General features: G+C 37.8%; 2 protein-coding genes across 4 annotated transcripts; one reads left to right on the top strand and one right to left on the bottom strand.

Moving 5' to 3' along the window:
* Nucleotides 1-1,388: 1,388 nt before the first annotated feature.
* On the bottom strand, nt 1,389-24,386 carry LOC100893701. 3 transcript variants are annotated; one of them, XM_030972165.1, is made up of 17 exons: nt 24,278-24,386; nt 13,137-13,283; nt 12,468-12,614; nt 11,875-12,043; nt 11,108-11,172; nt 10,228-10,314; nt 9,837-9,872; nt 9,394-9,433; nt 7,690-7,826; nt 6,639-6,776; nt 5,551-5,685; nt 4,848-4,943; nt 4,380-4,456; nt 3,795-3,860; nt 3,117-3,233; nt 2,249-2,429; nt 1,389-1,578 (listed from the first exon to the last, which is right to left on the bottom strand). In XM_030972165.1, exons 2-17 carry the CDS (start codon nt 13,248-13,250, stop codon nt 1,510-1,512), a joined length of 1,674 nt encoding a protein of 557 aa, XP_030828025.1. In that variant the 5' UTR covers nt 13,251-13,283; nt 24,278-24,386; the 3' UTR covers nt 1,389-1,509. The 3 variants fall into 3 exon arrangements, with proteins under 3 accessions (XP_030828025.1, XP_030828024.1, XP_030828026.1); XM_030972164.1 differs by lacking the exon at nt 24,278-24,386 and adding an exon at nt 16,271-16,406; XM_030972166.1 differs by lacking the exons at nt 9,837-9,872; nt 24,278-24,386 and adding an exon at nt 16,271-16,407.
* On the top strand, nt 16,444-24,899 carry LOC580248 (thioredoxin-like protein 4B). Its single transcript, XM_030972167.1, has 4 exons — nt 16,444-16,608; nt 22,730-23,165; nt 23,593-23,744; nt 24,263-24,899. The coding sequence occupies exons 2-4, from the start codon at nt 23,034-23,036 to the stop codon at nt 24,426-24,428; spliced, it is 450 nt and encodes a 149-aa protein (XP_030828027.1). The 5' UTR covers nt 16,444-16,608; nt 22,730-23,033; the 3' UTR covers nt 24,429-24,899.
* The last annotated feature ends 841 nt before the right edge of the window (nt 24,900-25,740 follow it).

Raw genomic sequence — 25,740 nt, 5'->3', positions numbered from 1 at the left:
ATACAAGCAGGGTATAAAACGATAAAATATTAAGTTATACGTGTACATACATGCATATGTCTTATTTGAATTACACAAATGTATTTCAATTTGATAACTTTATGACTGCCTCCGCATTGGTATGACTCTGTAATAGATAACAGCATTTATATGCTAATTGCACAAACAGTATGAGGTGTTTTTTTTTTAATCACACATTCAATAAATATCATATACATTCACCTGCATCTATATATTTGGGTGAAACTAATATCATGCCTTTTCTGTGATATTCTTGATACAATTCAAGAATTTGGAAATCAGTCTTTCATTTTTTTACACTGCTTGCTTTTATCCTAGCAAAGAATTATAAATTGTTCATACACGATTTAAAAAAAAAATATTAAGGAAATTAATCTACAGCGGACATCCTGAGATTCCTATCAATTAAAAGATATTTTCTGTAAGGCATTCTCTTGAAATTAACATGTCTATTGCGTGAACAAATTCACACACACACACACACCCAGGACAAAGTAAGTGTGTAATGCATTCAAAACCCACGCTCAATAACATGGAAGAGAGATGCTCTTTCATCCATGATAAAGAAGAGCTGTCACTTATAAATTGCAAATTTCATTGCTTTATATTATCAATTAATGATTGTCAAAACCTGCATCAAATCAATGCACGTTGTCCAAAACCAGGCCACCATAAAAACAAAAATCTTTGGGTATTTTCCTTATACATTTGTGTAAATCAGGTAAATGCACACTCTAACTCAAACAAAAGGAGAATTTTAAAATGGAATCACATGTGTATTGAATGATGTACTATACTTTTTTCTGACTAATCGAGGAACCGGTACTAACATTTTCATCAGTTTCTATTAGGATTGCAAACACTGTGTATTATTTCAATTTCATTGAAAATTGTACATCACTTGAAGTCAAAGAAAACTTACTACTATGCACGATTGATATAGAGTATAAAAATAGAGAACTTACAATGTAAAAATAGAAGTATATTACAGATTAATTTATCATATATTACACTCAATATTCATAAAGTATATAAAATATATTAGAATATAACTGCATAGCCTTTTGTACGAATATACATGTATATTTTTTCTCTTTCTTCTTCTGAAACACTGATCTTGAAGTACTATCAAATAAAATTCAAATCCTGAAACAGCGGGTCACAGTTTGTTTTTCTGTTAGCTTGATTGTGTTGAGTTGTTGGTCCTCTCGTAATATTACCTGCTGAGAACCCGGCGGGTATCAAGTCACATCATTTAAAGCCCCACTGCACTACTTATAGCTACTTGCGCCCTCTATATAGCAAACAATGCCTAATCGGTGACCATTGGTCCCCATTGGTCCCCCATGATGCCCTTTTTTATGTTAATTGAGAGCTGATTTGATGAGATAACCACCCGTCAGTGACCATGCAGGGAGGTCTAATCCCTCCTGGCCAAACTAGTGCAGTGGGGCTTTAATAGGAAGATTTCAAATCATACTTATGGTTTCAGACTAATTGTGGGAGATATGAAGTCATATTCAGCCATACTGATTGGTTGGAAGCTACCTCGATAAGCTGTAAAACAAAACAGGAAGATAATAAATTAGGTAAGGGGTTAAATGATAGGCACTCTATTCCTATAAATTTACTTTCTCCTCTAATAATACGGAATACACTGGCTTTGTTATGTGATGGATTATAATAAAGGATCAGAAAGAGTAAGAAAAATTGGGAATGATGCACAAAGATTTGTGATTGATGGAATAGGTGAGGATGATAAGGGGAGAGAGAGAGGAGAAGGGAGAGAGAGAGAGAGAGAGAGAGGGGGGGGGAGAAGGGAGGAGAGAAAGAGAAAGAGAGAGAAAGAGAGAGAGGGAGGAAGAGAGAGAGAGTGAGAGAGAGAGAGAGTGAGAGAGAGAGAGAAGGGAGAGGGAGAGAGAAAGAGAGAAAGAGAAAGAGAGAAAAATGTGGGGGAAGAAAGAGGTTTGAGAGAGAATTAGAGACAGAGAAAGAGAGTAAGAAGAAGGGGAGAGATAGAGAGAGAGTAATGAATTATGTCCAGTTTAGACCCAGGATGAAGTTTTAAAAATCCCTGCATGTTGTAGAATACAGCAATAATATTTATTGAATATGGAAGGTGAGGGAAACATATACAGCCTAATAGTCAGAAAAGTGTAGAGGAAGTTTTAAAAAACAGAAAAAAGTAAAGATAAAACAGAAAAAATGAGGAGAGTATAAAACAAACCTTTTGTTGGTGGAATCCATTAACTGGAAGACTGAAATGGAAGCCCTTTGGGCAAGCATTGATATCACCGTAGCTTGCCTTGCTACCAAGCACCCAGACAGTGGAATTGGATGAACTGATGCAGGCATGTGGAAGCAATGTGTCACATGAGGGCGCCAGATACCATCGGTGACTGGTACCACTGAAAAAACAAGAAAGAAATACCTTTCATCAACTACACAAACTATCAAAACAATGCATTTCCACTGCATTAAAAAGTCTTACAATCTCTATAGAATCCTCTGCCACTGAAAATCCAATAAATAATCCATTGGAACATTTAAATTCTGAAAAAGTCTGAAATCAAATATGCTCTCATCATAATACAGTTAAATATTTGATAGATATACATATGTTTTTTTTTCTCTCTTTGTTTTCTTTTTCTTGATTCTCTTTTGCACACTTACATATGTACATCACTCCAAAGTGTTGGGAGCCCCCACAATTTGATGGCAAAATTTCACTTAAATTGTATCAAAATGTAAAAGATGATGTCATTTACACATTTCTGGAAGGATTTTCAAAACAAGTGCATTTGAAGTCAATTATTGATAAAAGAATAGAAAATCTAGGTTTTCTGCATACAACAGAAAACTTATCTTTAGTATTATTATCAAAAATAAATCATCAAAGCCGTAGCCTTATAAGTTTACATGTAAAAGAAAGCAATAATATGCACATTTACAGATGTCTTTCCCCCTAAACTTGTACATTTTCCATGTTGAGCAATGATCTATCTCATTTACCAGGACTATGACAAACTGCAAAATGTCTTATTCACTTATTCACCACTCATTATACATTCAGAATTATGATATCCTTTACTTACTCGAGAAAGACACAAGACTGAATGGTCAGAGGTTGACTTGGTTGACCTTTGGCCCAAGTCCAGACAGCAGTCTCCAGCAGTTTTGGATTGATTTGGTCAGCTGCAGGATACTGAATACTATAGAGGGAGAGGTCATAAGAAAGAATGGCAAGTTAAGGTGATTATTACGAGGTTTGAACAATATTCCATTTTTTCATTTTCTATGGTTATCTGTACCATATCCATCTAAATTTTAAAGAAAAATAGTCTGTTTCTAACTCTACATACCCCCTCTCTATCTCTCTCTGTTTATGTCTCTCTTTTTATCTCTCTCTCTCTCTCTCCCTCCCCCCCCCCCCCTTCTCTCTCTCTCTATACTGTAAATGAATGTGCCTACAGCAAGTAGACTTTAGAATTTGGATATACACATGTAACATTATTATCACATGCAATTCCAAGTAAATATGTTTTTTTATTTTAATAATTGAGCACTACATACAAGCATATTGTACATCTCTAACACAAGTACAAATGAGATACAGTTAGTCTTTTAAAAGCATGAACTTATGAAATTGTGACCCAGCATAAATATCCTCCTAGCCCACAGAATGATAGATGACAGATGATACATTCTTACTTCAATGAACATATTTCTGTGACTCTATGAAACAAGATATTTTAAATGACATCTTCAATTACCCGCATTTCATGAACTCTGAGAAGTCTAGAATAACACCGGTTTGCTTCGGTCCATTCCAAAAGGGTCTGTGGAAAATGGAAATCAAATGAAAGAGATAAAATCTAAATGGAAAAAACTTTAATTTGTATCACTATTTAATCCTATCATATTTCTCTTTGCAATGATGCTCATAATGGCAGCTTCAGTAAGATAAATGTAACAATTCAGAGATACATTTTACACAATGTTTTTTCTGTTCTCAGTATGTCAGACCCTGATATTAAACCTGAAGAAAGCAACTAACAAAATGAATCATTCAGAGCGTCACACAATCAAATGATAAGAGAAGAGCTATTGACTATTGTGTACCTTACAACACAGATAAGTGATTATGCGATTGTTCCAAGCATCTGATTTTGTTCTTAAACCACAATATGCACAGGAATAGCAGATAATGGACAGAAATCTGCATGTCTGCATATAACAGACCTGGCACTTCATGCATGATGATGATACAGTATATAAAGTCTTGCTATGGCATTAACTTTGGCAGTCTATCACATCATGACTCTGATGGGGATTTAAAGAGCTTGTTGGATACCTACCCATAGTTTGTACTGTCACAATAGTATCTCAGTACACTGGAGCTTGATGCTTGGCCGCATGTAGGGTACGGTGTGAACTGGATGACAGACGATTAAAATAAAATCACAGGATAAATATTGTCATTATCATCCCAAGAAGTTGCATCTTTATGTGCAGAAATTACATAGAATTGTTCAATCCCACAGAATAAGCGACGGACACAATCATCACACATTCTCATACTAATTTATAAAAAAAAAAATTAAACATGATTCCGACCCGAGGTGAGAAATAAGATTGAGTTAATTGAGATGAGGGAAAAATTCTAGCTAAGGACCAAACCACGAGAAAGACAACTGTTGCTACCGAATTAAGGCTCCGCAGGGAATAGGAGGGACTATAAGGCTAAGTAGTTAAGTCCTGCTGAAGTTATCTCACACTTAAGTATTTCATTAAGTAAAGAATGGGTTAAATTTTCAACTACCTACCTCATTTCTTATGTATTCGTTCCAGTACCCCTCCTGAATAAAGACACTACCGTGGGTGTATGAATTGGCCGAGGTGACAAGGACGGTCTTATTTAGCTGTTTGAATAAAAAATGAGAATCAAAATAACAATGATAGATAGATCAGGGTTTGCTCATTGAGAGATAGATGGAAAGAGAGTGAGAGAGGGAGAAAGAGAGAGAAAGAGAGAGAGAGAGAGAGAGAGAGTTAGAGAGAGAGAGGGAGTTAATAGAGAGAGAGAGAGAAAGAGAGAGAGAGAGAGAGAGAGGGAGATAGTGTTAGAGAGGGAGAAAAAGAGAGAGAGAGAGAGGTAGAGAAAGGGGGAGTGGCACAGAGAGTGGCACAGAGAGAAGCAGAGAAAGAAAAATAGTGCAAGAGAATATAAGCAGCATGTCAGAATACCACCATGCAAAAGCGCTCAATCACGATTGATGTCTTTGTTGTAAATGGTAAAATATCAATACCAATTCATGTTCATACATGTATCTGGTGGCACACATGTTTATAAAAAAATTGCAATATGAACAGGGTACTCAATTCAAATGCAATTCAAATTTATTCAAATGCATTCAACTGAACTAAACTGTAGTCCATGACTGATAATCAAAGGACATCAGTAAGTGTATGGATGATGCATGATAGATTCTTTGTTAAGGATAAAGATGTGCAAATGACTTGACTTACATTTCTCATTTCTCGTAATGTCGGCCATCTTCCCAACTGTTTCATATCAGTTGGTGTAAATACTCTGTCTCCAAAGTACTTTTTAATTGGTCCGTTTATCAGATCATCGTGGCCTTTGGTGTGATCAGAGCCATCCTAATAGTCAATTATTCAAACAAAATCAATCAATGAAGTGATATCTGAATGGATATACAGTTTGTTGAAATGTAAATTGTAGCGTAACTTTAGCGTACTTGCAAAATAAACGGAAATACATATAAATATTGCATTTAAAATAATACCTCCAGCAAATTGAAAGGTCAAGTCAAGAAATAGCACCTTTCAATTTCTCTTCATGTCACAAAAAAAGGTGCAGATATAATTACGGTAAACGGTTCAATATCAGCATATATTCAGACTCCCGATTGGGATGTGGGTATTCAAACGAAGCTAATTCAGACTAGTTCAGTCACAGTGTGAAATAATCAAATTTCATCGCCACTTACCGTATTTGCCGGCGTATAGGCCACAGTATTTTTGGAAGAGAAAATATCAAAAAGTCGGGGTGCGGCCTATGCGGCGAAAGAGTAAAAAAAGTTTTTTTTTTTTTTTTTTTAGTTTTAATTTATGGCGCTGTGCCTGGCAATGTCTCCCAGCGCAGTAATCAGTGTGTTGACTCACCACTCGGAAACTACAACAACACTAAAATTTGTCTGTCATCTTGGTTTGAAAGTAATCTTTCTAATAGATCTCAATATGTAGTTTATAATAATAATTCCTCAATTTTTTTATATAACAAATGGTGTACCACAAGGTACTATCCTAGGACCTAGTACTCTTTTGTTTTTAATTCACATTAATGATCTGACACATTCTTCTAAAAACGACATTTTTACTATTATTTGTGACAAGTTTACAAGCACAAATCAGCGCCTTTAACTGCACCTCGATGTTAAATGAAGGTCCTTCCCCGCGTGGGACTATACGGCGCTGCGGCCTTATCGCCGGCAAATACGGTAATTCACATTTTTTTTTAAAGGCAAGCAAAATCACATTTTTGAATCTCTTCTCACAATGCAATGAAATGGAAATGAAAAGTTTGGACTTACCTCAAAGTATATTCTTATGATGATCCCCGCATTCTCTGGTTTGTGAACCCATTCTCCGATCTCTTTCATACCATATACAAAGAGCCTATCGGTGGGCCCGCAACCGATGGCATGTTCTGAAGCATGGCTCATTCTCATCTGTTCATTGAAATATAGAAAGAGTAAACATTTATTCAAATTTTTTTTTACAATGAATGCAGAAGTTTCCATTATTGTTTACAAATATTTAACATGAAATACATGAAATGATGAAATACAGGAATATGTTGTCTTCCTTCATATAAACAGTATTTACTTCATGTAGATGCACCAAAAACATAATTACTACTCATAGGAGGATCCATGAGGAAAGGCCAAAAGTGTACAGCCCCCCCCCCCCCCCTCCCCTGTGGAAAACAAAACATGGAAAAACAACTTTTTAGAGGTAGAAATGCAGCCATCCCCATAGTTACAGGGTAGGATAGGCAGGATTTCTTATGGATAAAATGCATCTGCCCTGGTTTGTTCCATTTATAGTACATTAGTGTTTGCAGAGGCAAATGAACAAAAAAAAATTGGGGCAGAAAAAAATCTGCATCATAAAAAATATTATTTACAAAAAAGTGAGAAAATACCCCCGGAAAATCATGTCATTTCAGCAACATTTGTTAAACACTGGTATCCAATCAGAAATAAAATCAAGTTTAGATTTTATCGGGGAGGGGGGGGGGGTGTACATGTCTGGTTGTGCAAATTTGGCAGTAGTTGCACTCATTTGTTCCCCTCTGAAGTCCAAAAGTGCAGTAAAGTTAATGAATCAACAACTCTTAAAGCCCCACAACACTTCTTATAGCTACTTACGCCCTCTATGTAGCAAAAAATGCCTAATCGGTGACCATTGGTCCCCAATGATCCCCTTTTCCATGTTAATTGAGAGCTGATTTGATGAGATAACCACCTGTCAGCTAGTGACCATGCAGGGAGGTCCCATCCCTCATGGAGGTCCCATCCCTCATGGCCAAACTAGTGCAGTGGGGCTTTAAGTCTATGAGGCTTTGATAAACCTTATTACCTTTCCAAAACACCACCATGGATCAATCTCCAGAGATCTGATACCCATGTTGAGCATATCAGTCAAACTAAACTCCTGGTTAGCCAAGTCTAGACATGCAGCATCATATGGTGGGGGCCATGGACAGTAATCTAGAACTGAAATGATTGAACATGTTAGTCAAAATAAACTCCTGGTTAAACGAGCCTATACATTCAGCATCATATGGTGGGGGCCATGGGCAGTCATCAAAAACTGAAACGATTGAACAGGTTAGTCAAACTAAACTCATGGTTTACACTACCTGTTTAAACATTATATTGTATTTCGAAACAACCGTATTGTTGTTTGTTGCTGTTTAAAACTGAAACCTCACAATTATTTCATTCTACATATGGAAATCATTTCTCCATTGAGCCATGAAATTATTTTCTGACTTTCATGTTGGCAATGAATACTTGATCCAATGAACTTCCTACAGAGACACACATCATTAAAAACCCTTTGAATTATAAACACCAAGACATGCACTCTAAGCAAACCAGCTCTTCAAGATAACAAAGAGCTAAATCATTATCAACAATTACATCATGTAAATAACACAATGATATCTTGTGAAATTCTTCAAAATATGATAAGTATATATAAAGGATTTTGAGAATGTGAAGGTGATGGTGGTACAGTCAAATCTGTTTTAGTGGCCAGCTCTCTATAAATGCCACCCGTCTATAATGGTGCACCTATATCACGGGTGGCCAACCTTTTAGAGCTCGCGGGCCACAGCTAACGATTGGGATAACTTGGCGGGCCATAGGTAGTCTTCTCCCCCCCCCCCCCCAAAAAAAAAAAAAAAACAGTCATGTAATACGTGTACAGTGTACACACCTGCAATTTTGCAAAAAACAAACAAGGAAACAACAAAATCAGTGAAGAAAAAAAAAACGGCGGGAGAAAAGGGCTGCAAGTTTCAAGACAAGTATGGCATTTCAAACATATTTCTCGATTCACAACATTAATTTGTATATGTACAAACTGAAATTAACTTGGAGAGTGATGTTCATGCCTAGGGGGATACTCAGAGTTGGCTTAGACAGGTGTGTGCCGCTCAAGCCTCGAAACCCCTACCCATTATTAGGGGTCATTTTTCTCAAAGAAAAGACCCATTTCCAGAATTTTCGGGTCTTTTGGGGGTGTTTGCATGACAAACGCCCGAAAATTTCCAATTTTTTTCGCGAAACGGACCCATCTTTAATGGAATTTTTGTTAGAAGTGGGACCCATGTTTATGGATTTCTTGTGTGACAAAGTCACCCATATGTGAATACCCCCCCCCCCTCCGGGTGTTAATGTCGTTAATGTAATGTAATGAGAGGAAATTTTAGGAGTTTTGTATCAACCACGTAGCGATTCAATATGTTGTGAAAGAGAGATAGCTGTTTGTAAATGTTTAACCCTATTTCATGGGGGCCCCATTTCATTTATGAACTATTTTTATTATCAGTTCTTCAATGCTCCGCGGACCGCACCAGAAAAGCTCGCGGGCCGCGGGTTGGCCACCCGTGACCTATATTGTCTCCTCTGAGAGAGAAATGTGTGCTGTAGAACCTGTCTAGAGAGCCCACCTGTCCATAGTGACCACTTATACTGCTTCCCTTGAGTGGCCTTTATAGACAGGTTTGACAGTGTCTAATTTATTTCAGATTACTCTCTGAAAGTGGTTCCTTACCTCCATAATGGTCTGCTCTGTCATTGAAAGCATTGTGGGCCTGGAGAAAAAACCGAGAATTGAAATAATGTGAAGATGAAAACAAAGTGATGTTACTTTATACATATGAGTAAGTGATGCTAAATTCTGCAGATGAAAATGAATATGTTACAAAATATGGTTCTCTTTAATCCGTATTGGATAGAATTCTTCGAAAAATATTCTTGAAAAAACTGTTGACCGTAAAACAAACCTTGTATCATACATTACTGGTTGCTCCTTTCCAATTTGTAATTCATCCTTACAAAGTTTCTTTATATTTAGTTTGCCAGCACATCATTTTCATACGCCATCCCTCAATTACATTTTTTTTTTAAATTACCTATAATACATTTATTCCTATAACAAGTTAACAGTAACGACATGATTGCAATATGAAGCCAACCAAAATATTAAATTCTTACCGCAAGCAACTGAACTTTTGGAAACTCCTGATCAATCTTGAACACAGACAAGACAAAAAACATACAACTAGTTAATGAATGTTCATTTCAGTACAACCAATTAATGTTGTATTATCATAATTATTTCAATACTGTAATTCCAAAATCCATGACTTTATTGCATTGAACAAAAATCTTACTTTCTTTCTGGAAATTATTACTAAAGATTTGTTTGAATATCATTATTTTGTCAAAATATTTTTTGTCACAAAAATTGAGCATGATATCTGAAAATAGGATCAAATGATTTCATTATTGTATTCAGTTACAGTAACAAATTGAATTAATCTATGATTAATTGCCCACATGGGCTATGTAGTATTTGTTTTTAAAAATTCATCAATTATCTTACCTGGATTTCTTGCTGAGTTTTGAGAGCAAAGTCCAGCCACGGATGAGATGGAACATGACCTTTGACACAGCGTTTAAATAGTGTACACTGAAATGACAATTGTAAAAAGTCAGTTGATATAAGTTACGATACAACATTACTAAGGGTTAAAAAAAATTAATATGAACATATGATCTAATAGACCTGGAGGAGTGTTTCACAAAGACTAAGATCGACTTTAAGTTAGACTTAACTATGGCAGGCTGTTCATGTCAGTTTGCTCTTACCATTTACTGGCATTGGTCTCTTAAGGGATTAACAAATCATGGTCTCAAATCTACATTTTTTGATAATTCATTATTGAAGGAAAAAACATTATCTAGAGATCATAATGGAGAGAGCAACCAGTGGCATAGTTAAGTCCAACTAAAAGTTGATCTTAGTCTTTGTAAAACACCCCCCAAGTTTACCAATGTATTTGAAAGTGTACATGCTTCTCTCCCGAACCTCTAGTTAACAACTATTTGATAATGGCATCTCTATGGATAGAATTTACTTTCCATTCATTAGTTGTTGCTACGTTGGGCAAACATCTGGCAAGCTTTCAGTCATCAAGAGAAACTTTTGTTAAAGTATCAGAGCAACATTTGGTAACTTCAAGTAATTTCTATTTATGGTACAGTAAATGGAAATCAGGCATACAATGTATGACTATTACCCAGCTATTTCACACACTCACAAAAATAATATTCATTTTTCAAGATCTCTATGGAATCACAAAAGTATTTCTCATGAATTATTTATACGGATGGTACTTTATAATGATGACAAAATAATTGTTCCCCATAAATCATAATCCCAAAGAATGAAATGGAAGACAATCGAGTCAATGTTATCCTACCTCTGTACATCCTGCTTTTGAACTCAGTTTATCACAATGATGAGTCCCTTTCTTTGGAATAACAGCTGGAAAAAAAGAGATGATAAGTAACTCACAATTTTTTATAAATATTCAAGTTACAGCTGTAGGTAAAGATTGCATTGTACAGAAAACATACATGTTTACATTGTCCTTTAAGATAATGAAAATATAAAAAAATATTCATAATAATTCCTGACACTGCTTGCAATCTTTAGTTCATCTTTGTGATAGACTACATAACCCTTTGAAGATTACTAGAATAGAAAGTTACAAAGCCTATAAAATCTATAGCCCATACAAATTGTTGACATGTGTTGAATTGGATTTAACTCAATTTAATGTATGTGTATCACAATAATTTATCTAACTTGTGGTACACAGTTTTGTTTACAATTGTTTCAAGTATTCAAGAGATAAGCAATGGATGGAATAATTATCTCACAAAATGATTATGAAAAGTAAACATTATTAGAAATCAATTAAAAAACAGCTTACGCTCTAAAAGGCATACCTGAAATTTAAAAAGGTATCAAATGTTGGTTGAATATGTCGCTGTCATTGATATCAAAGCATTCACCTGGGCGCGCCCCCTTGCATAAAATCAACTAATTTTGCCATCAATGGTAACAGGGCTCAATAGACAATCAAAATCAAGATTTTTATGGTAGTTACTATTGATGGCAAAGTTACCATCAATGGTAAGTTTTGTGCAATGGGTCCTGAACAAAAGAATTGCATGCTATTACCTGCTTTCGTCATTGATGAAGTGATATACTTGGTTGTTAATATGGATTTTGCCTCAAAGTACATCTCATGATATCCATGACTGTCAGATTCTACTACGACCTGTAATTTGACCAGATTGTCTTGTTCTTCTATCCGTGCCTTTGTGATGTGCCTTAGCTGGTATGCTACCTGTAATGCAGAAATAATATAAGAATTCCAAACAGCAAGCTATAATCAATAGTTATTTTTTTTAAAGCAGGATCAAGATGTAAAACAGTGAATTAAAACTGATCTTGTTATCCAGAATAAATATGTTTGAAATACATGTAAATAAAAATCTCATAAATCTCTTAATTGCTCTCTCTTGTAGTGTAATTTAGTTCCAGAGGATAATCAGAAATAAATGACAACAAATTTGTGCTCATAATGACTCTAATAGCAGTTTTCTTTCTAGCCCTCCACTATCGATAGTATCATTTTCATAATTTGTCACGAGGTGGAAACTAGTCCATTTCAGCTAATGACTGTGAAATATTGTTTTTAATAAAGGCCATTTTTAACTGAAACTGAAAATGAATTTAATTGAATTTGAAATGTGTGATGAGAAACTTACTTGAGACTGGTTATTGTACTCCTTTACTGTAAGCTCTGCACACTTTGCTACCATTAACAACGCATCATTTGTGAAATTCTGGAGAGGTCCAGGGAATTGCTTGTAGTACTTCACATAAGCTTCTTGATCTTCCATGGAGTACAATTCCTAATAGAAAAATATTAAAGATGGATGAGAAAAGTTAGTATGTAATAAAAGCAGAGAGAATCTCTACACTGAAACATGTATACTTTTCCTAATAGAAATATTAAAGAGGGTTGAGGAAAATTAGTATGTACAGTAGTAAAAGCAGAGAGAGTTTCTACTCTGAAACATGTATACTTCAGTTGTTGTCAGTATTTCTTTTTGCCATGACAACAATTATTTACAAAGGAGATATCACAACTTGAAGATAGCACACATATACTACGATCATAATATTTACCTAAAGTGACACAAAAAATATGAAAAAAGGCCTTTAAAAAACAGCAAGATTTTATATTAAAATGGGGTAGAAGCTAACAAGATACTGAGAATTCATTTTTTAAATTCCATTTAATTTAAAATCATTAAAGGAGTTCAAATTATATTCATCACTGAAATAGAACAATTAGAAAGGATTAAATAGAAAATTGGAAATTCCCAGCAGCCTGCGACATATTTCCAAGAAATCTGATAATGTGTGATTACCTGAATGGTAGCTGAACTTTTTGATGCATGGTTTAACAATAGTAATGTGCCAAGTAACAAGTAGCAAATATGATGCAAGTCAAGATGACATCTGAAAGTTGATGTTTTTCCCATTTTTAGATATCAGTGCAGCTCCTCATTTTATATCTGAAAAATACAAACAATATTTAAAGAATGAGCAATCCGTGAAACCAAAGTTTGAAACAACTAGTATGATGACTTTAACGTAATTCTGCATAATGAAAATACAAGACAAACAAAGAATTAATTTACACAATCTAGGGGAAGCATCTAACATCAAAATGGACCCTCAGGTCTTGAAATTCATGTGTTGTTTTTTTTTTGTACCACTGTATAGATTGTTAAATAAATGACCTCAATACTGCATTGTTTCTGTCTACATGATCAATTCAATATCTCTACATGATAAATTCAATATTTCTACAGGATAAAAACAATATTTACGGTTCCGTCCATTTTACCCCATCATTATGAATCAGTAATACAATTATATGTTGTTTGTTTGAAGGCTAGCTGTGTGATAGCTCTCATTTTAACTGTCATGACTGATACTGATAGTATCAATATCACAAGTTGTCTCAGATGAGAGCACTAGTTGGAACTTCCTGAAACTACATGTATTCAGTGTCACACTGTGAAAGTGAAAGTGTAATTAAAGTGAAAGTGTAATTAAAGTTAAGGTGTAATTCAAATTAAAGTGTAATTCACGTGAAAGTGTAATAAAAATTAAAGTGTAATTAAAGTGAAAGTGTAATTAAAGTTAAAGTGTAATTACAGAATTAAATGAATATTTAAAAGTAACTGAGTTTTGAAAAAGTATAACTGAGATGAATTAAGGATTTAGCGCCCAGACTGATTAGACAGTTGCCAGGTATCGCTTTCCATTATCTTGTTGATTCGTTTAATGAGATCTGGGACAGTTCCATCCTGCCCGGACAATCGTTATATGCCTTTCTATTTCTAGTTTTAAAAGATGGAAGAGATCCATCAAACCCTCCATCATACAGACCTATCTCACTGTCTCCAGTAATCTGTAAGCTTTAAATATGGAGAGGATGGTTGAAAACCATTTGACATATATTGAAAAATATATTATTACCCCATTACAATTGGGTTTCCGAAAGGACAGGAGCACAATTAATGGACCAAATCATTATATTAGAGGCCGATATTCATAAGGCCTTATTAAATAAAGAGTAGGCCTGAGTCATCACGGGTTTTGCCGAACCCGGGTTTGACTTGAAAATTTCGGGCGGGGACCGGGTACCCGAAATTTTCACCACTGCACCGACACTAGAAATCGTGTGCATGCAACGGCGGGAGTTAGACTAAGTTGCTGTTCTAATAATGCGGCGGAAAAGACAGTTACTGCTTTCAAAACAATAAAATAATCAATTGAATTAAATTAAGATGCTTTAAAAAATAAATGGATATCATTTCAGTTGACGGTAGGTGTTTTTATCGCTCAAAATTGAGGCTGCAAGAAAGGAATTACGCTTCATGCGTGGTACCTAGTACGTTCAGAAACGGAAGCTCGGATGGCGGTGTAGGTAGCTTGCCGTTTATACACGCATTTTTAGAACGAACGGAAGGCACTTCGACGTTATTTCAAGGGCTTTAAATTATTTTCCTTCATCAAATTATCAAGGGTCGTAAACCATTATTTTGTGGACATATTTTGACAATTAAATTAATGCCTTTAGTATTACGATTTAATTGCAATAGTCTGATCAGTCTTGTGTGTGGCACTTTCTTGCTCCGTCTTCAGTGGGTCATAGATCTATTTCCACTTCCGTTTCTGAACGCACTCAATCGGTACCTCGAAGCGCGATTCCTTTCTTGCAGCCTCAATTTCAGAGCGATAAAAACACCTACCGTCAACTGAAACAATATCCATTTATTTCTAAAGCATATTTATTTGATTATATTGAAATATAAGTTTGTGAATTGCATATTTTTAGTTTTATATTTCAAAATATCAGTGTGAATTAAATTTAATTCTGAAAAACCCGAAACCCGAAAACCCAAAACCAGGTTTCAGCTCGACGGTCGGGGCCCGGGCGGGGACCTGTTTCGACTCAGGCCTAATAAAGAGTATGCAATCGTAGTCTTCCTAGACTTACAGAACTATGATGCGATATGGAGAAATGGAATTATATACCAGTAAAATGTACTAAGCTAAACAGGTTTGAGAAACATTTTTAAATGGGTTGAAGTGTTTTTCAACATCAAGTACACATTTGAAGAAACTTGATTCTAAACAATACCAAGCGTATCACTGATGGATTACCCACGACATCCTTAGCAGCACATCAGCTCGAGTGCTGGGAGCCCCCCTCAGAGTTACAAATTTTATTTACAAACAAGAAAGAATAATCATCCAACAAAGAATATATTACACAATTCTTGGCAATATGAATGCAATAAATTGAAACAATGAATCAAGCCAGCTCTTTAAAAACAACAAACCTAGAAAAACAGGTGGATTGTACTCCTCCTATTCCTCCTTTGTATTTTGTGAAACCATATCTTTCAGTATACATGATCAGGTGAAAGAGAAAGAGTCGCTTCCAATACAGCAGTTAAATTGTGCATTAGAAAACATTTCAATAAAATGGAACAACTATTTGAAAATACATATGATGGGTCCAAAATTAATGATGGCCTAACGGGTGGCCCTGCACGCCTGCAGGCTATTATTACAAATGACAAATCCAGAGTAGGCCTATAAATTTATAGAAATATCTGAGAAATCGACACAATTAAGCGCTTTGTTAATATAGACAGTGCAGGGTCTGAATCTAGAGTTTGAGTGGATACCTGAGCATTTTGAACTACAGGGAAAGGAAAGAGCGAACGATCTCTGTTGGTCGTAGACAAAGTTTTTTTTGCTATGAGCAGATGATGAGTCAGCTCTGCACTCTGAAGCCTCGCCCTCTGCTCTGCTCTGCTCTGCTCTGCTCGGCCGCTCGGGTACTAACTCAGCTCAGCTCAGCCTTGGCCTAGCACCGGGATCGACCGGGCGCTAGCCGAGACTGCACTGGAGCCTCAGCTCAACCTGTTCCGCAAGTGACTCGACACGATAAAATAGAAAGAAACTATATAAAACTCACGTTTCGTTCAGCTAAACACCTCTCCTTCTTTTCACAGTCAAGAGCAGCTCAATTCTATAACATAAGTCGATCGTACATTTATTAAAATGCCTATCTTTTGTTAGTCGGTACTTTTTGTAAACTGTCTGTAGCTGTTTAGTGCAGCGCAGTGTTGTGATTGTCGTTGATCCGATGGTCACCTGATAAATAGTCACATGACTACTTGAGAGTGGATGAATGACTGTACTGTACAAACAACTTCATCAAGCGATGTTCAACCAGTCCCTGACCTGGCCTGGTTCAACTTCAACAAAGCTCAAAGGAACAGAAAAGTACATAATAATTGTGTATAATCGAAGGTACGTACAGGGGAGTTCTCAAATCAAGACTTTTCATTCAATATACTCCAAAATAAGAATTAAAAAATCGATAGGACTACCTACTGCCTGAGGCTGGTGTGAAAATGACACAGAATTCTATGCAGTTAGTAAAAGTTAAAACATAAATGATGTGTGCATATATTTGTTCCATACTAATTAATACACATATCGCTCCTGCATTTGCTAAAACCAGCAAGTCGAGTCCGGCCAGACCAGTTCCATACATAAAGAGTCTTTAGGGAATTTAATCACCTAAATAAAAGAAATAGAAATAGATTTCTTTCCTACCTTGTCTCGTAGAAACACCTGTTGAGTACAGATACTTGGAACATATATTATATCACAAGTAGTAGTTCAAATATTGCACAGCACCCGTAGAAAGAATATGTAAGACCATGTACAAAGTAATGACGCTTCTTTGCGAATTAAGTAAAGAAGAAGAAACTTATAATCTCTATAAAGTAATAAGGCCTCAGAACCGAGTAGAGAAACAAGCCGAAGAAATAGGACAAGAATTAAGATGAAGCTGAATTAGCTTTGCTGTAGATAGACTCTCTAGAATACGTGTGCTCTATATGAACAGCTCAGGAGAAGTGATGAAAATAGGTGTGGCAAATAAAGCAAGCAAGTGTAATGTCCCTGTACAGTATAAGCTATACCAGTACATTAGGTGGTTGCACATCCCAACCCATAGGGTATGGAATGTGCTTGCCAGAGTAAGTATTTGTGGCACTCTAGTAATGCAACAGGTGTCACTAAAGAAATGAGTGACAATGGAATAAAAGGCTAGACTTCAAGCCACACAATAAAGACAAGACAATAATATTTACAAATGCAAAGTTCTCCAAAGGTCAAGTCACTACAGTAGCTCCCCTCTAGATTTGTTGTCGAATGAAAAGTAGCAACAAATCGATGAGGAAATATAGACCTACATGCATGTTGACTTGAAAATACGAAAATATGGTAATACTGTTGAAACACAGTAAGTTTAATATGCTTCACCCGACTTCGAAAAAATCCACGAACCTCACTGGCCATCTAACTTGACGACCAGACCTGGTCTTTCGAATCTCAGGAGTGTTCTGCTTCAGTGCAGGATCCAGTGCTAACGGTGCAGGATCCAGTGCTAACGGAGCAGGATCCAGTGCTAACGGAGCAGGATCCAGTGCTAACGGAGCAGGATCCAGTGCTAAGTCTGCGGAGTTGGATTGCCGAGGGACCTGGATAGGTGGATCTTGACCCTTCTTAGATTGAGCAGGGAGATCTTGCTCCATGAAAGCTGGCTTAAGTCTCTCAACACTGACAGTTTCACGTTTACCATTGTAATCAATAGTAAAAAACTTGTCAGAGCGTTGAAGGACTCGAAAAGGCCTCCTGTAAGGAGGTTGAAGGGGCCCCTTGACTGCATCAACCCTCAAAAAGACGTGGGATGAGGAATGCAACTCTGGGTGTACCTGTGTAGGGGTAGCTCGTTGTTTGCGAGTAGGGGTGGGATGTAATTCACGCATCAGTCTCTTCAGTCTGTGGGCGTAATTAGCTGGATCGCCAGCAGAGTCAGTCTGTGAAGGAGACACAAATTGGGCCGGTAGCATGACCGTAGTACCAAAAACGAGTTCTGCTGCGGAACATCCCAGATCAGACTTGATAGCTGTACGTATACCCAGCAATACCAAGGGAAGGACCTCAGTCCAACGGACTGTGTTATGCGCCTTGAGAGAGGCTTTGAGTTGCCTGTGAAAACGCTCAACAAGCCCATTGGCTGCTGGATGGTATGCTGTTGTGCGAATGCGTTTAGTGCCAAGAAGATTAGTGAGAGCAAGGAAAAGTGCTGACTCAAATTGTCTACCCCTGTCTGTAGTAAGAGTAGTTGGAGCACCAAACACCGCTACCCATCTGGCCACAAAAGTACGTGCTACAGTATCCGCAGTGATATCTGGGATAGGTATAGCTTCTGGCCACCTGGTGTAACGATCCACACAAGTAAGAAGGTACGTGGTACCCTCTGAAGTAGGAAGTGGGCCTACAAGATCGATGTGCACATGAGAGAAACGCGCATCAGGTGAGGTAAAAGTGCCAAGTGGAACTTTTGTGTGTTTATGCACCTTGCATCTCTGGCATTCAAGACATGTTCTGGCCCATTTCCTGATATCATGATTAATACCAGGCCAAACGAAACGTTCCGTGATGAGCTTTTGAGTGGCCCTGATCCCAGGATGGGATAGTCCGTGGAGGGCGTCAAAAATAGCTCGTCTGTGTTTGACTGGAACAAGGGGTCTAGCAACACCTGTCGAAACATCACAAAGCATGGTAGTAAGAGAACCAGGAAGCGATATAGACTTGAGCTGAAGCGAGGAGTCCTGTACCTCACTATCATCCTCTTGATCTTTCGCAATGGCTGCAAAATCTATGACCGAGGATGAATCAACTCTGTCGATACACAGACGGGAGAGAGCGTCTGCTGCTGTGTTCTCCCTTCCTGCTATGTGGTGTATCTCAGATGTGTATTGGGATATGAAATCAAGCTGGCGGATTTCACGAGGTGAGTGTCGGTCAGGCTGTGAATTCAAAGCATGGGTGAGAGGTTTGTGATCCGTGTAGATGGTAAATGTGCGACCTTCAAGTAGATGTCGAAAGTGCTTTACACCGAGGTAGGCTGCTAACAGTTCCCGACCGAAAGTGCTGTACTTAGTCTCGGCAGGCTGTAGTCTCTTAGAAAAGAAAGCCAACGGTTGCCAAATACCATCTACCAGCTGTTGGATAGTTCCCCCAACTCCCACATCAGATGCATCAACCAACAGGCATAGAGGAACATCAATTCTAGGATGAACTAAAACTGCAGCGTTAGCTAACTGATCTTTAGCCTGATTGAAAGCAGAAAGTTCTTGTTCACCTAGGGTGATTGGTTGGTTCTTCTTCAATCTATTTTTCAACAGATCCGTGAGAGGCTGGAGTACTTCTGCACACCGCGGAATGAACCGTCTGTAGAAATTGATCAGCCCGAGGAACTCTCGTAGTTTGGTAAGTGATGTAGGTATCGGAAAATCACGGATGATCTTCACCTTGTCACTAAGTGGCTGTATTCCTTCCGAGTCAACTTTATGCCCTAGAAAGGACAGTAAAGGTACTCCGAACTGACACTTAGCGGGGTTGAGAATGATTCCATACTCTTGCAGGCGGTCAAAGAGTAAACGGAGATGTGTCTCATGTTCGTCTTTGGTAGTACTAGCTACAAGAATATCGTCTAGATAAACATAGACGAAAGGAAGACCGCGAGTGACATCATCCATCAATCTTTGGAATGACTGAGCTGCATTGCGAAGACCAAACGGCATCCTAACAAACACGAATAATCCAAAAGGGGTGGTTATAGCTGTCTTGTGGATATCGCTAGGCTCGACTGGGATCTGATGATATGCCCTGATGAGATCAATCTTGGAAAAGATTGTCTTGCCACTAAGTGACGCAGAGAAATCTTGCAAATGAGGAATAGGGTATCTATCAGGAATAGTACGAGCATTAAGCATGCGATAATCTCCACAAGGTCGCCAGTCCCCTGGTGTCTTCTTCGGAACCATGTGCAAGGGACTTGACCAGTTGCTATCAGATTGTCTGATAATGCCGAGTTCAAGCATGTGTTCAAACTCTGCCTTGGCAATCTGCTGCCGATCTGGAGCAAGCCGACGAGGGCGAGCTGAAGCAGGTGGGCCTCGAGTTTGGATATGGTGGGTGGTTGTATGCTTGACTTCTGAGTGCTTGTACACTGGCCGGGTGATGTCAGGATACTCACGAAGAAGGGAGTGGAAACGCTCCGAAGTATCTTGCTTGACATACACCGGGCTAATGATGCCTGTGTATGTACCGACTCCCTGTACTGTAAGAGTGGTGGTGGTGTCTATCAGCCGTCGATGTTTGATGTCGACTAATAGTCCATAGTTATCAAGGAAATCGGCTCCCAAGATAGGTGTAGGTATGTCCGTGACAACAAAAATCCAACGAAAAACTCGCCGCAACCCAAGATCAAGAGTGAAAGATCTCTGGCCAAAAGTTTTAATGGGTGACTTGTTAACAGCTTGAAGTTGGATATTTGTTGCACTTACCATTGCCGATTTTCCTAACATGGAATGAGGGAAAATACTAACTTCGGCCCCAGTATCAACAAGAAAACGCGTGCCTGATTGTTTATCATGAACAAAGAAAAGGCGACTGGGTTGAATGGTGCCAAGTGAATTAGTCGCCGCTATTCCTTGGCGGGCCCGTTTCCCTGGACATATCCAGGGCGGCTTTGTCCTGCTGAGTATGAACAAGGACTTATGCACTTCTGGGCTCGTTTGCCATGCTTCCAGTGGTACCAACATTCAGCCCCAGCATGTTGTTGATGCCGACTCGGGCTACGGGAAGCTGATTGGCGAGGGCCGGAATTCTTCGGGCCTCGCTGTCGACTGCGACTTCTGCGGTCCTCCTGTATAGAACAAGTCAAGGCTTGCACCTGAGCAGCCAGTTGAGCAGCCTGGGTAGAAAGTCGATGTACTTCACCAGAGTCATTGGGAGTAGCGCAAGCGTAAGTCTGCGGTGGCACTTCTTTAGGTAAGACATGAGAAATAGTAGGCGGACCAGCAACTTCAACAATTTTGTCGGCTAATGCCGCTAGCGCAACCAAGCTGACATCATCGCTTGTGGAAGCGAGAATCAACTGTACATTGGTTGGCAGGCGTTGCAAAAATAATTGCTTAAGTATACTAGTTTCCAAAGTATTAGAGCCTAATAATTGTTGCATTCTCCTAAGGAGTTGGGAGGGCGACCTATCGCCTAACTCTTCACTCGTCAGCAATTTGTTCAGACGCTTTTGCTCAGAGACAGAAGTTCGCTTAACCAGTGCTGCTTTTAGTATCTTGTACGGCTCTGTTTGGGGAGGGGCAATTAAAATATCGCGCACCTCTAGAGCTACCTCTGGTTGTAATGAGGCGACAACATAAGCAAACTTTGTAGACTCAACTGAGACACCTCTAGTTTGAAACTGAGCCTCAACCTGAGCAAACCAAATATCAGGATCATGTGCCCAAAATGGTGGAAGCTTTAAACTAACATATGAGACTTGAGGGGATGACTCAGAAGCCTCACTAGGTAATACATTGCTATCAGTATCAGGCATGATAATGACGATGACAAGGTAGATTAGATCAACAGAAGAAAAAAAAAATCTGGATCACGTCGGGGTCACCAGTTTAGGGAATTTAATCACCTAAATAAAAGAAATAGAAATAGATTTCTTTCCTACCTTGTCTCGTAGAAACACCTGTTGAGTACAGATACTTGGAACATATATTATATCACAAGTAGTAGTTCAAATATTGCACAGCACCCGTAGAAAGAATATGTAAGACCATGTACAAAGTAATGACGCTTCTTTGCGAATTAAGTAAAGAAGAAGAAACTTATAATCTCTATAAAGTAATAAGGCCTCAGAACCGAGTAGAGAAACAAGCCGAAGAAATAGGACAAGAATTAAGATGAAGCTGAATTAGCTTTGCTGTAGATAGACTCTCTAGAATACGTGTGCTCTATATGAACAGCTCAGGAGAAGTGATGAAAATAGGTGTGGCAAATAAAGCAAGCAAGTGTAATGTCCCTGTACAGTATAAGCTATACCAGTACATTAGGTGGTTGCACATCCCAACCCATAGGGTATGGAATGTGCTTGCCAGAGTAAGTATTTGTGGCACTCTAGTAATGCAACAGGTGTCACTAAAGAAATGAGTGACAATGGAATAAAAGGCTAGACTTCAAGCCACACAATAAAGACAAGACAATAATATTTACAAATGCAAAGTTCTCCAAAGGTCAAGTCACTACAAGTCTATGTATGTGCGTAGATGTATATTTTGTGTACTTGATCGATTGATAAGATTTACGTCTAATTTACGAACAGATGAGATGCCATCCAAAGGCAAAAGCTGCAGGGTGTACATTAAACCGGGGTCAGCTGTTCGCTGTCGGACTCCGAGCCAGTTTTGTGGTGAAGACGGAGAGCTATACAGCCTACTGCATGTATATTTTCTTCATGAGCATTTGTTTTTTCTACATATTTTTGTATACTTTTTAGGAGGCCCAAGCATTACATCATTGATTTGGCTGGGTATAAAAGTCTCTGCCTGATGAACTATATAGTCAACGCTACCTCTGCTAATTAGCAGGAGGTACAGACTACAGAGCATCCAGCTTCACCAACAGAGGAGCACTGATTTTTAGCCGCCCAAAGCTAGTACTCTGTAGAAATTTGTTTTTGAAGAAGACGTACTGTACATTCCGTACTGACCGTACACCACACCAGACCTGCCAAATAAATAGTACAGCAATACACATAATAGTAGACTGATATTTATGAGAAGAGAAGGAGATCTTCTGTCATGAGTTACTTGCTACCAAAGTTAAAAACAAAGAAAGATGTAGATGATGCCATCAAGCAAACAGAAGACAAAGTACTCGTGCTTCGGTTTGGACGCTCAGATGATCTCGTGTGCATGCAACTGGATGAAATTGTAAGAATCTCAGACATTTTCTCAATTTTATGAGTCTCTCTTTGAATGGGTTTGAGAATATTAATCCATTGGTTAATGTAAAATTGACAAAACTATTGAATCAACAAAATAGTATTGCATGATATCCATTTGTAAAGCAAGAAGGATATTTGTAGAAATTATCATCTAGGTCTAAGGTCACAGGGTATCCCAATTTGATTGACTTTGAAATTAATTTGTCTTCCTTGATCTCCCCTAAAACTTAAGAAACCATCTTTTTATGATAAAGAAATAATGAAGCAACCAAGCCACAAATACATTTAAAAGGTTTGTTGATGTTAAGAAAAATTCTATATCTAAAAAGAAAAAACTCTATCTGATCTCATTGCCTTGATGATATGGATGATGTGCAATTTATGATATGTGCTCTTTTTCCATTTCTTGTCAGTTGTCAAAGACAAGCGAAGACTTGGGAAAGATGGCGGACATATACTGCATTGATGCAGACAGTATACCAGTCTACACACAATACTTTGATATCACTCTCATTCCAGCTACGTTGTTCTTCTTTAATGGACAACACATGAAGGTGGATTATGGGTAAGGGATTACATATCTGTATGATAATATATTACTATTTTTAAGTCCTCTATATAATTATATTTGATTCATGCTTTAAAATTGCTGATGTAAGTTAATTAAGTATCATGCAAAGTTGAAAGCATATACCGGTATGCTTTTATGTTTCATTCTTTTTTCTTTCTTGGTGTCTAAACGTCAAATTGTTGAACTTTATTGGTAAGTTACAGTAATTTTTGTATGCTGCAAACCAAGTGTCAGACTTTTGTCAGTTGTATTCTTACTACATGTACAATCCTGTTAAAACAAAGTTATAGGAAAGTAGTAGTAGTGGTATTAGGAGACTTTATTGGATAACCAGTTTTCAACTACAAATTGTACCCTAGACTTGTATTATGAAAAAGAAAATGTTTATGTAGACAATTACTGCATTTCTGAAGTGCTTTAAATTGTCTGTACATGTAGTTTTATATTCTGTGTGTGCAAATTATCATCATTAATGTTGCATGGCATGTTTAATTCTTTTCACACGTATCCAGAACTCCTGATCATACCAAGTTCATTGGCAGCTTTAAGACGAAACAGGACTTCATCAATCTGGTGGAAGTCATATGCCGTGGTGCTATGAGAGGCAAGCTCATGGTGACGAGCCCCATCGATTCCAGAAATGTGCACCAGTATGAACTGCTGTATCAGGATATATGAGGAACATGCAGCAAGACTATGAGGATCGGTCCCTGTAATGTGCACAAGTAGGAGTTGCTACACTGGGAGACACCAAGAGGACCAGCTTATGATGGGTAGCCATAGTGATTCCATGAATGTACCCTACTGCACCAGGCAGTGATATAATAACAGGGGGCACAGGGGCCCACATGCTCTCATTGAAATGAAAAGAATAGGAGGAAAAGAAGGAAAGAGATACATGGAGGAAATGGGAGAAGGATAAGAAAAAAGTTAAGACCAAAAGATAAGACCACCTCCCACATCCTTTTCCTAATCCAAGGCCATATAAATTAGCATATCATTTTCCGAGTGAGACTGGTGCACAATCAGTAACTGGACTCGCACTATGTCACTGGTACCATGATACATGAGGACCAGTTTAAAGGCATCGTTTAACAATGTTAAATCTGACATGCACAGCCCTACGTGCTATCAGTGTCTGTGATATGGTGTAATATTGAAGTTCTAAAAAAAATGCGCTTCAAAATGATCAAGAAGTGCCTCAAAAAGTAAAAATCTGTAAGTGACCGGTTTTACCATACTCGTTTTCCCCAATAGACAGTAGTGTTTTGAAAACCGTTAGGAAAACGCAAAATTTGGTTTCAATTTCCAATCATAAATATCTTGATAATCAGACAGGAGCTCGGCTTGTAAAAGTCTTGGGGTTCCTGAATGACCTAAAGGTTTATAATTATCAGCTCAGGATTTTGTTTCAGAATCTGAGACAAAGTTACTGGATCCCTTTAAGGTTATCAGTTAGAGCTGCTAGATATAATAGTGTCTTGGTCAAATGGGTCTAGTGGATATGTCTGAAGACTAAATAACAGGGCTCGTAGGTTAATCCTAGTCTAGGTAGAAAGTAGTTCCTGGAATGCTTCGCCAAAGTCTTAATGATATGTACTTAGGAGTACTTTGTAGGTATCAGAGCTGCCTGGGTCAATATAAATGTTTCAGTTTGTGACATTTGATAATTGAGAGTAACATTATAAACTGTCTCCCTTAATAGGCCTACTTTGCATATTTGCATATTTGTTGTCTTTGTGAAATAAAAATAAGAAAGGTCATGTAATACATTTGCATGGACACACATAGTACTCGATTTATTTTAATTCTTGATCGAGAGGAAATCTAAGCATAAGAAATGCATGTTATTTATGTAGAAGGGCAAAGGAGATGAAGAAGAGGAGAGAGAGAGAGAGAGAGAAAGAGGCAGAGAGACAGACATATAGAGCGAGAGAGAAAGAGAGGGAACAGACAGACAAAGAGAGAGAGAGACAGAGAGAGAGACAGA

Source organism: Strongylocentrotus purpuratus, unplaced genomic scaffold (genome assembly GCF_000002235.5).
Source record: "Strongylocentrotus purpuratus isolate Spur 01 unplaced genomic scaffold, Spur_5.0 spur5_scaffold_6, whole genome shotgun sequence".
NCBI classification, from domain to species: domain Eukaryota; kingdom Metazoa; phylum Echinodermata; class Echinoidea; order Camarodonta; family Strongylocentrotidae; genus Strongylocentrotus; species Strongylocentrotus purpuratus.
Note: the sequence above shows the minus strand (reverse complement) of the source record. Positions and strands in the feature narration are given on the sequence as shown.

Excerpts from the sequence above, each read along its gene's own strand:
- LOC580248 (XM_030972167.1), top strand. The coding sequence starts at position 23,034 with ATGAGTTACTTGCTACCAAAGTTAAAAACAAAGAAAGATGTAGATGAT. Across the intron at positions 23,166-23,592 it reads GCATGCAACTGGATGAAATT|TTGTCAAAGACAAGCGAAGA; the intron begins GTAAGAATCTCA and ends ATTTCTTGTCAG. Across the intron at positions 23,745-24,262 it reads CACATGAAGGTGGATTATGG|AACTCCTGATCATACCAAGT; the intron begins GTAAGGGATTAC and ends ACACGTATCCAG.
- LOC100893701 (XM_030972165.1), bottom strand. The coding sequence starts at position 13,250 with ATGGGAAAAACATCAACTTTCAGATGTCATCTTGACTTGCATCATATT. Across the intron at positions 12,615-13,136 it reads AAAGTTCAGCTACCATTCAG|GAATTGTACTCCATGGAAGA; the intron begins GTAATCACACAT and ends TTTTTCTATTAG. Across the intron at positions 3,861-4,379 it reads TGTGACAGTACAAACTATGG|ACCCTTTTGGAATGGACCGA; the intron begins GTAGGTATCCAA and ends CATTTTCCACAG.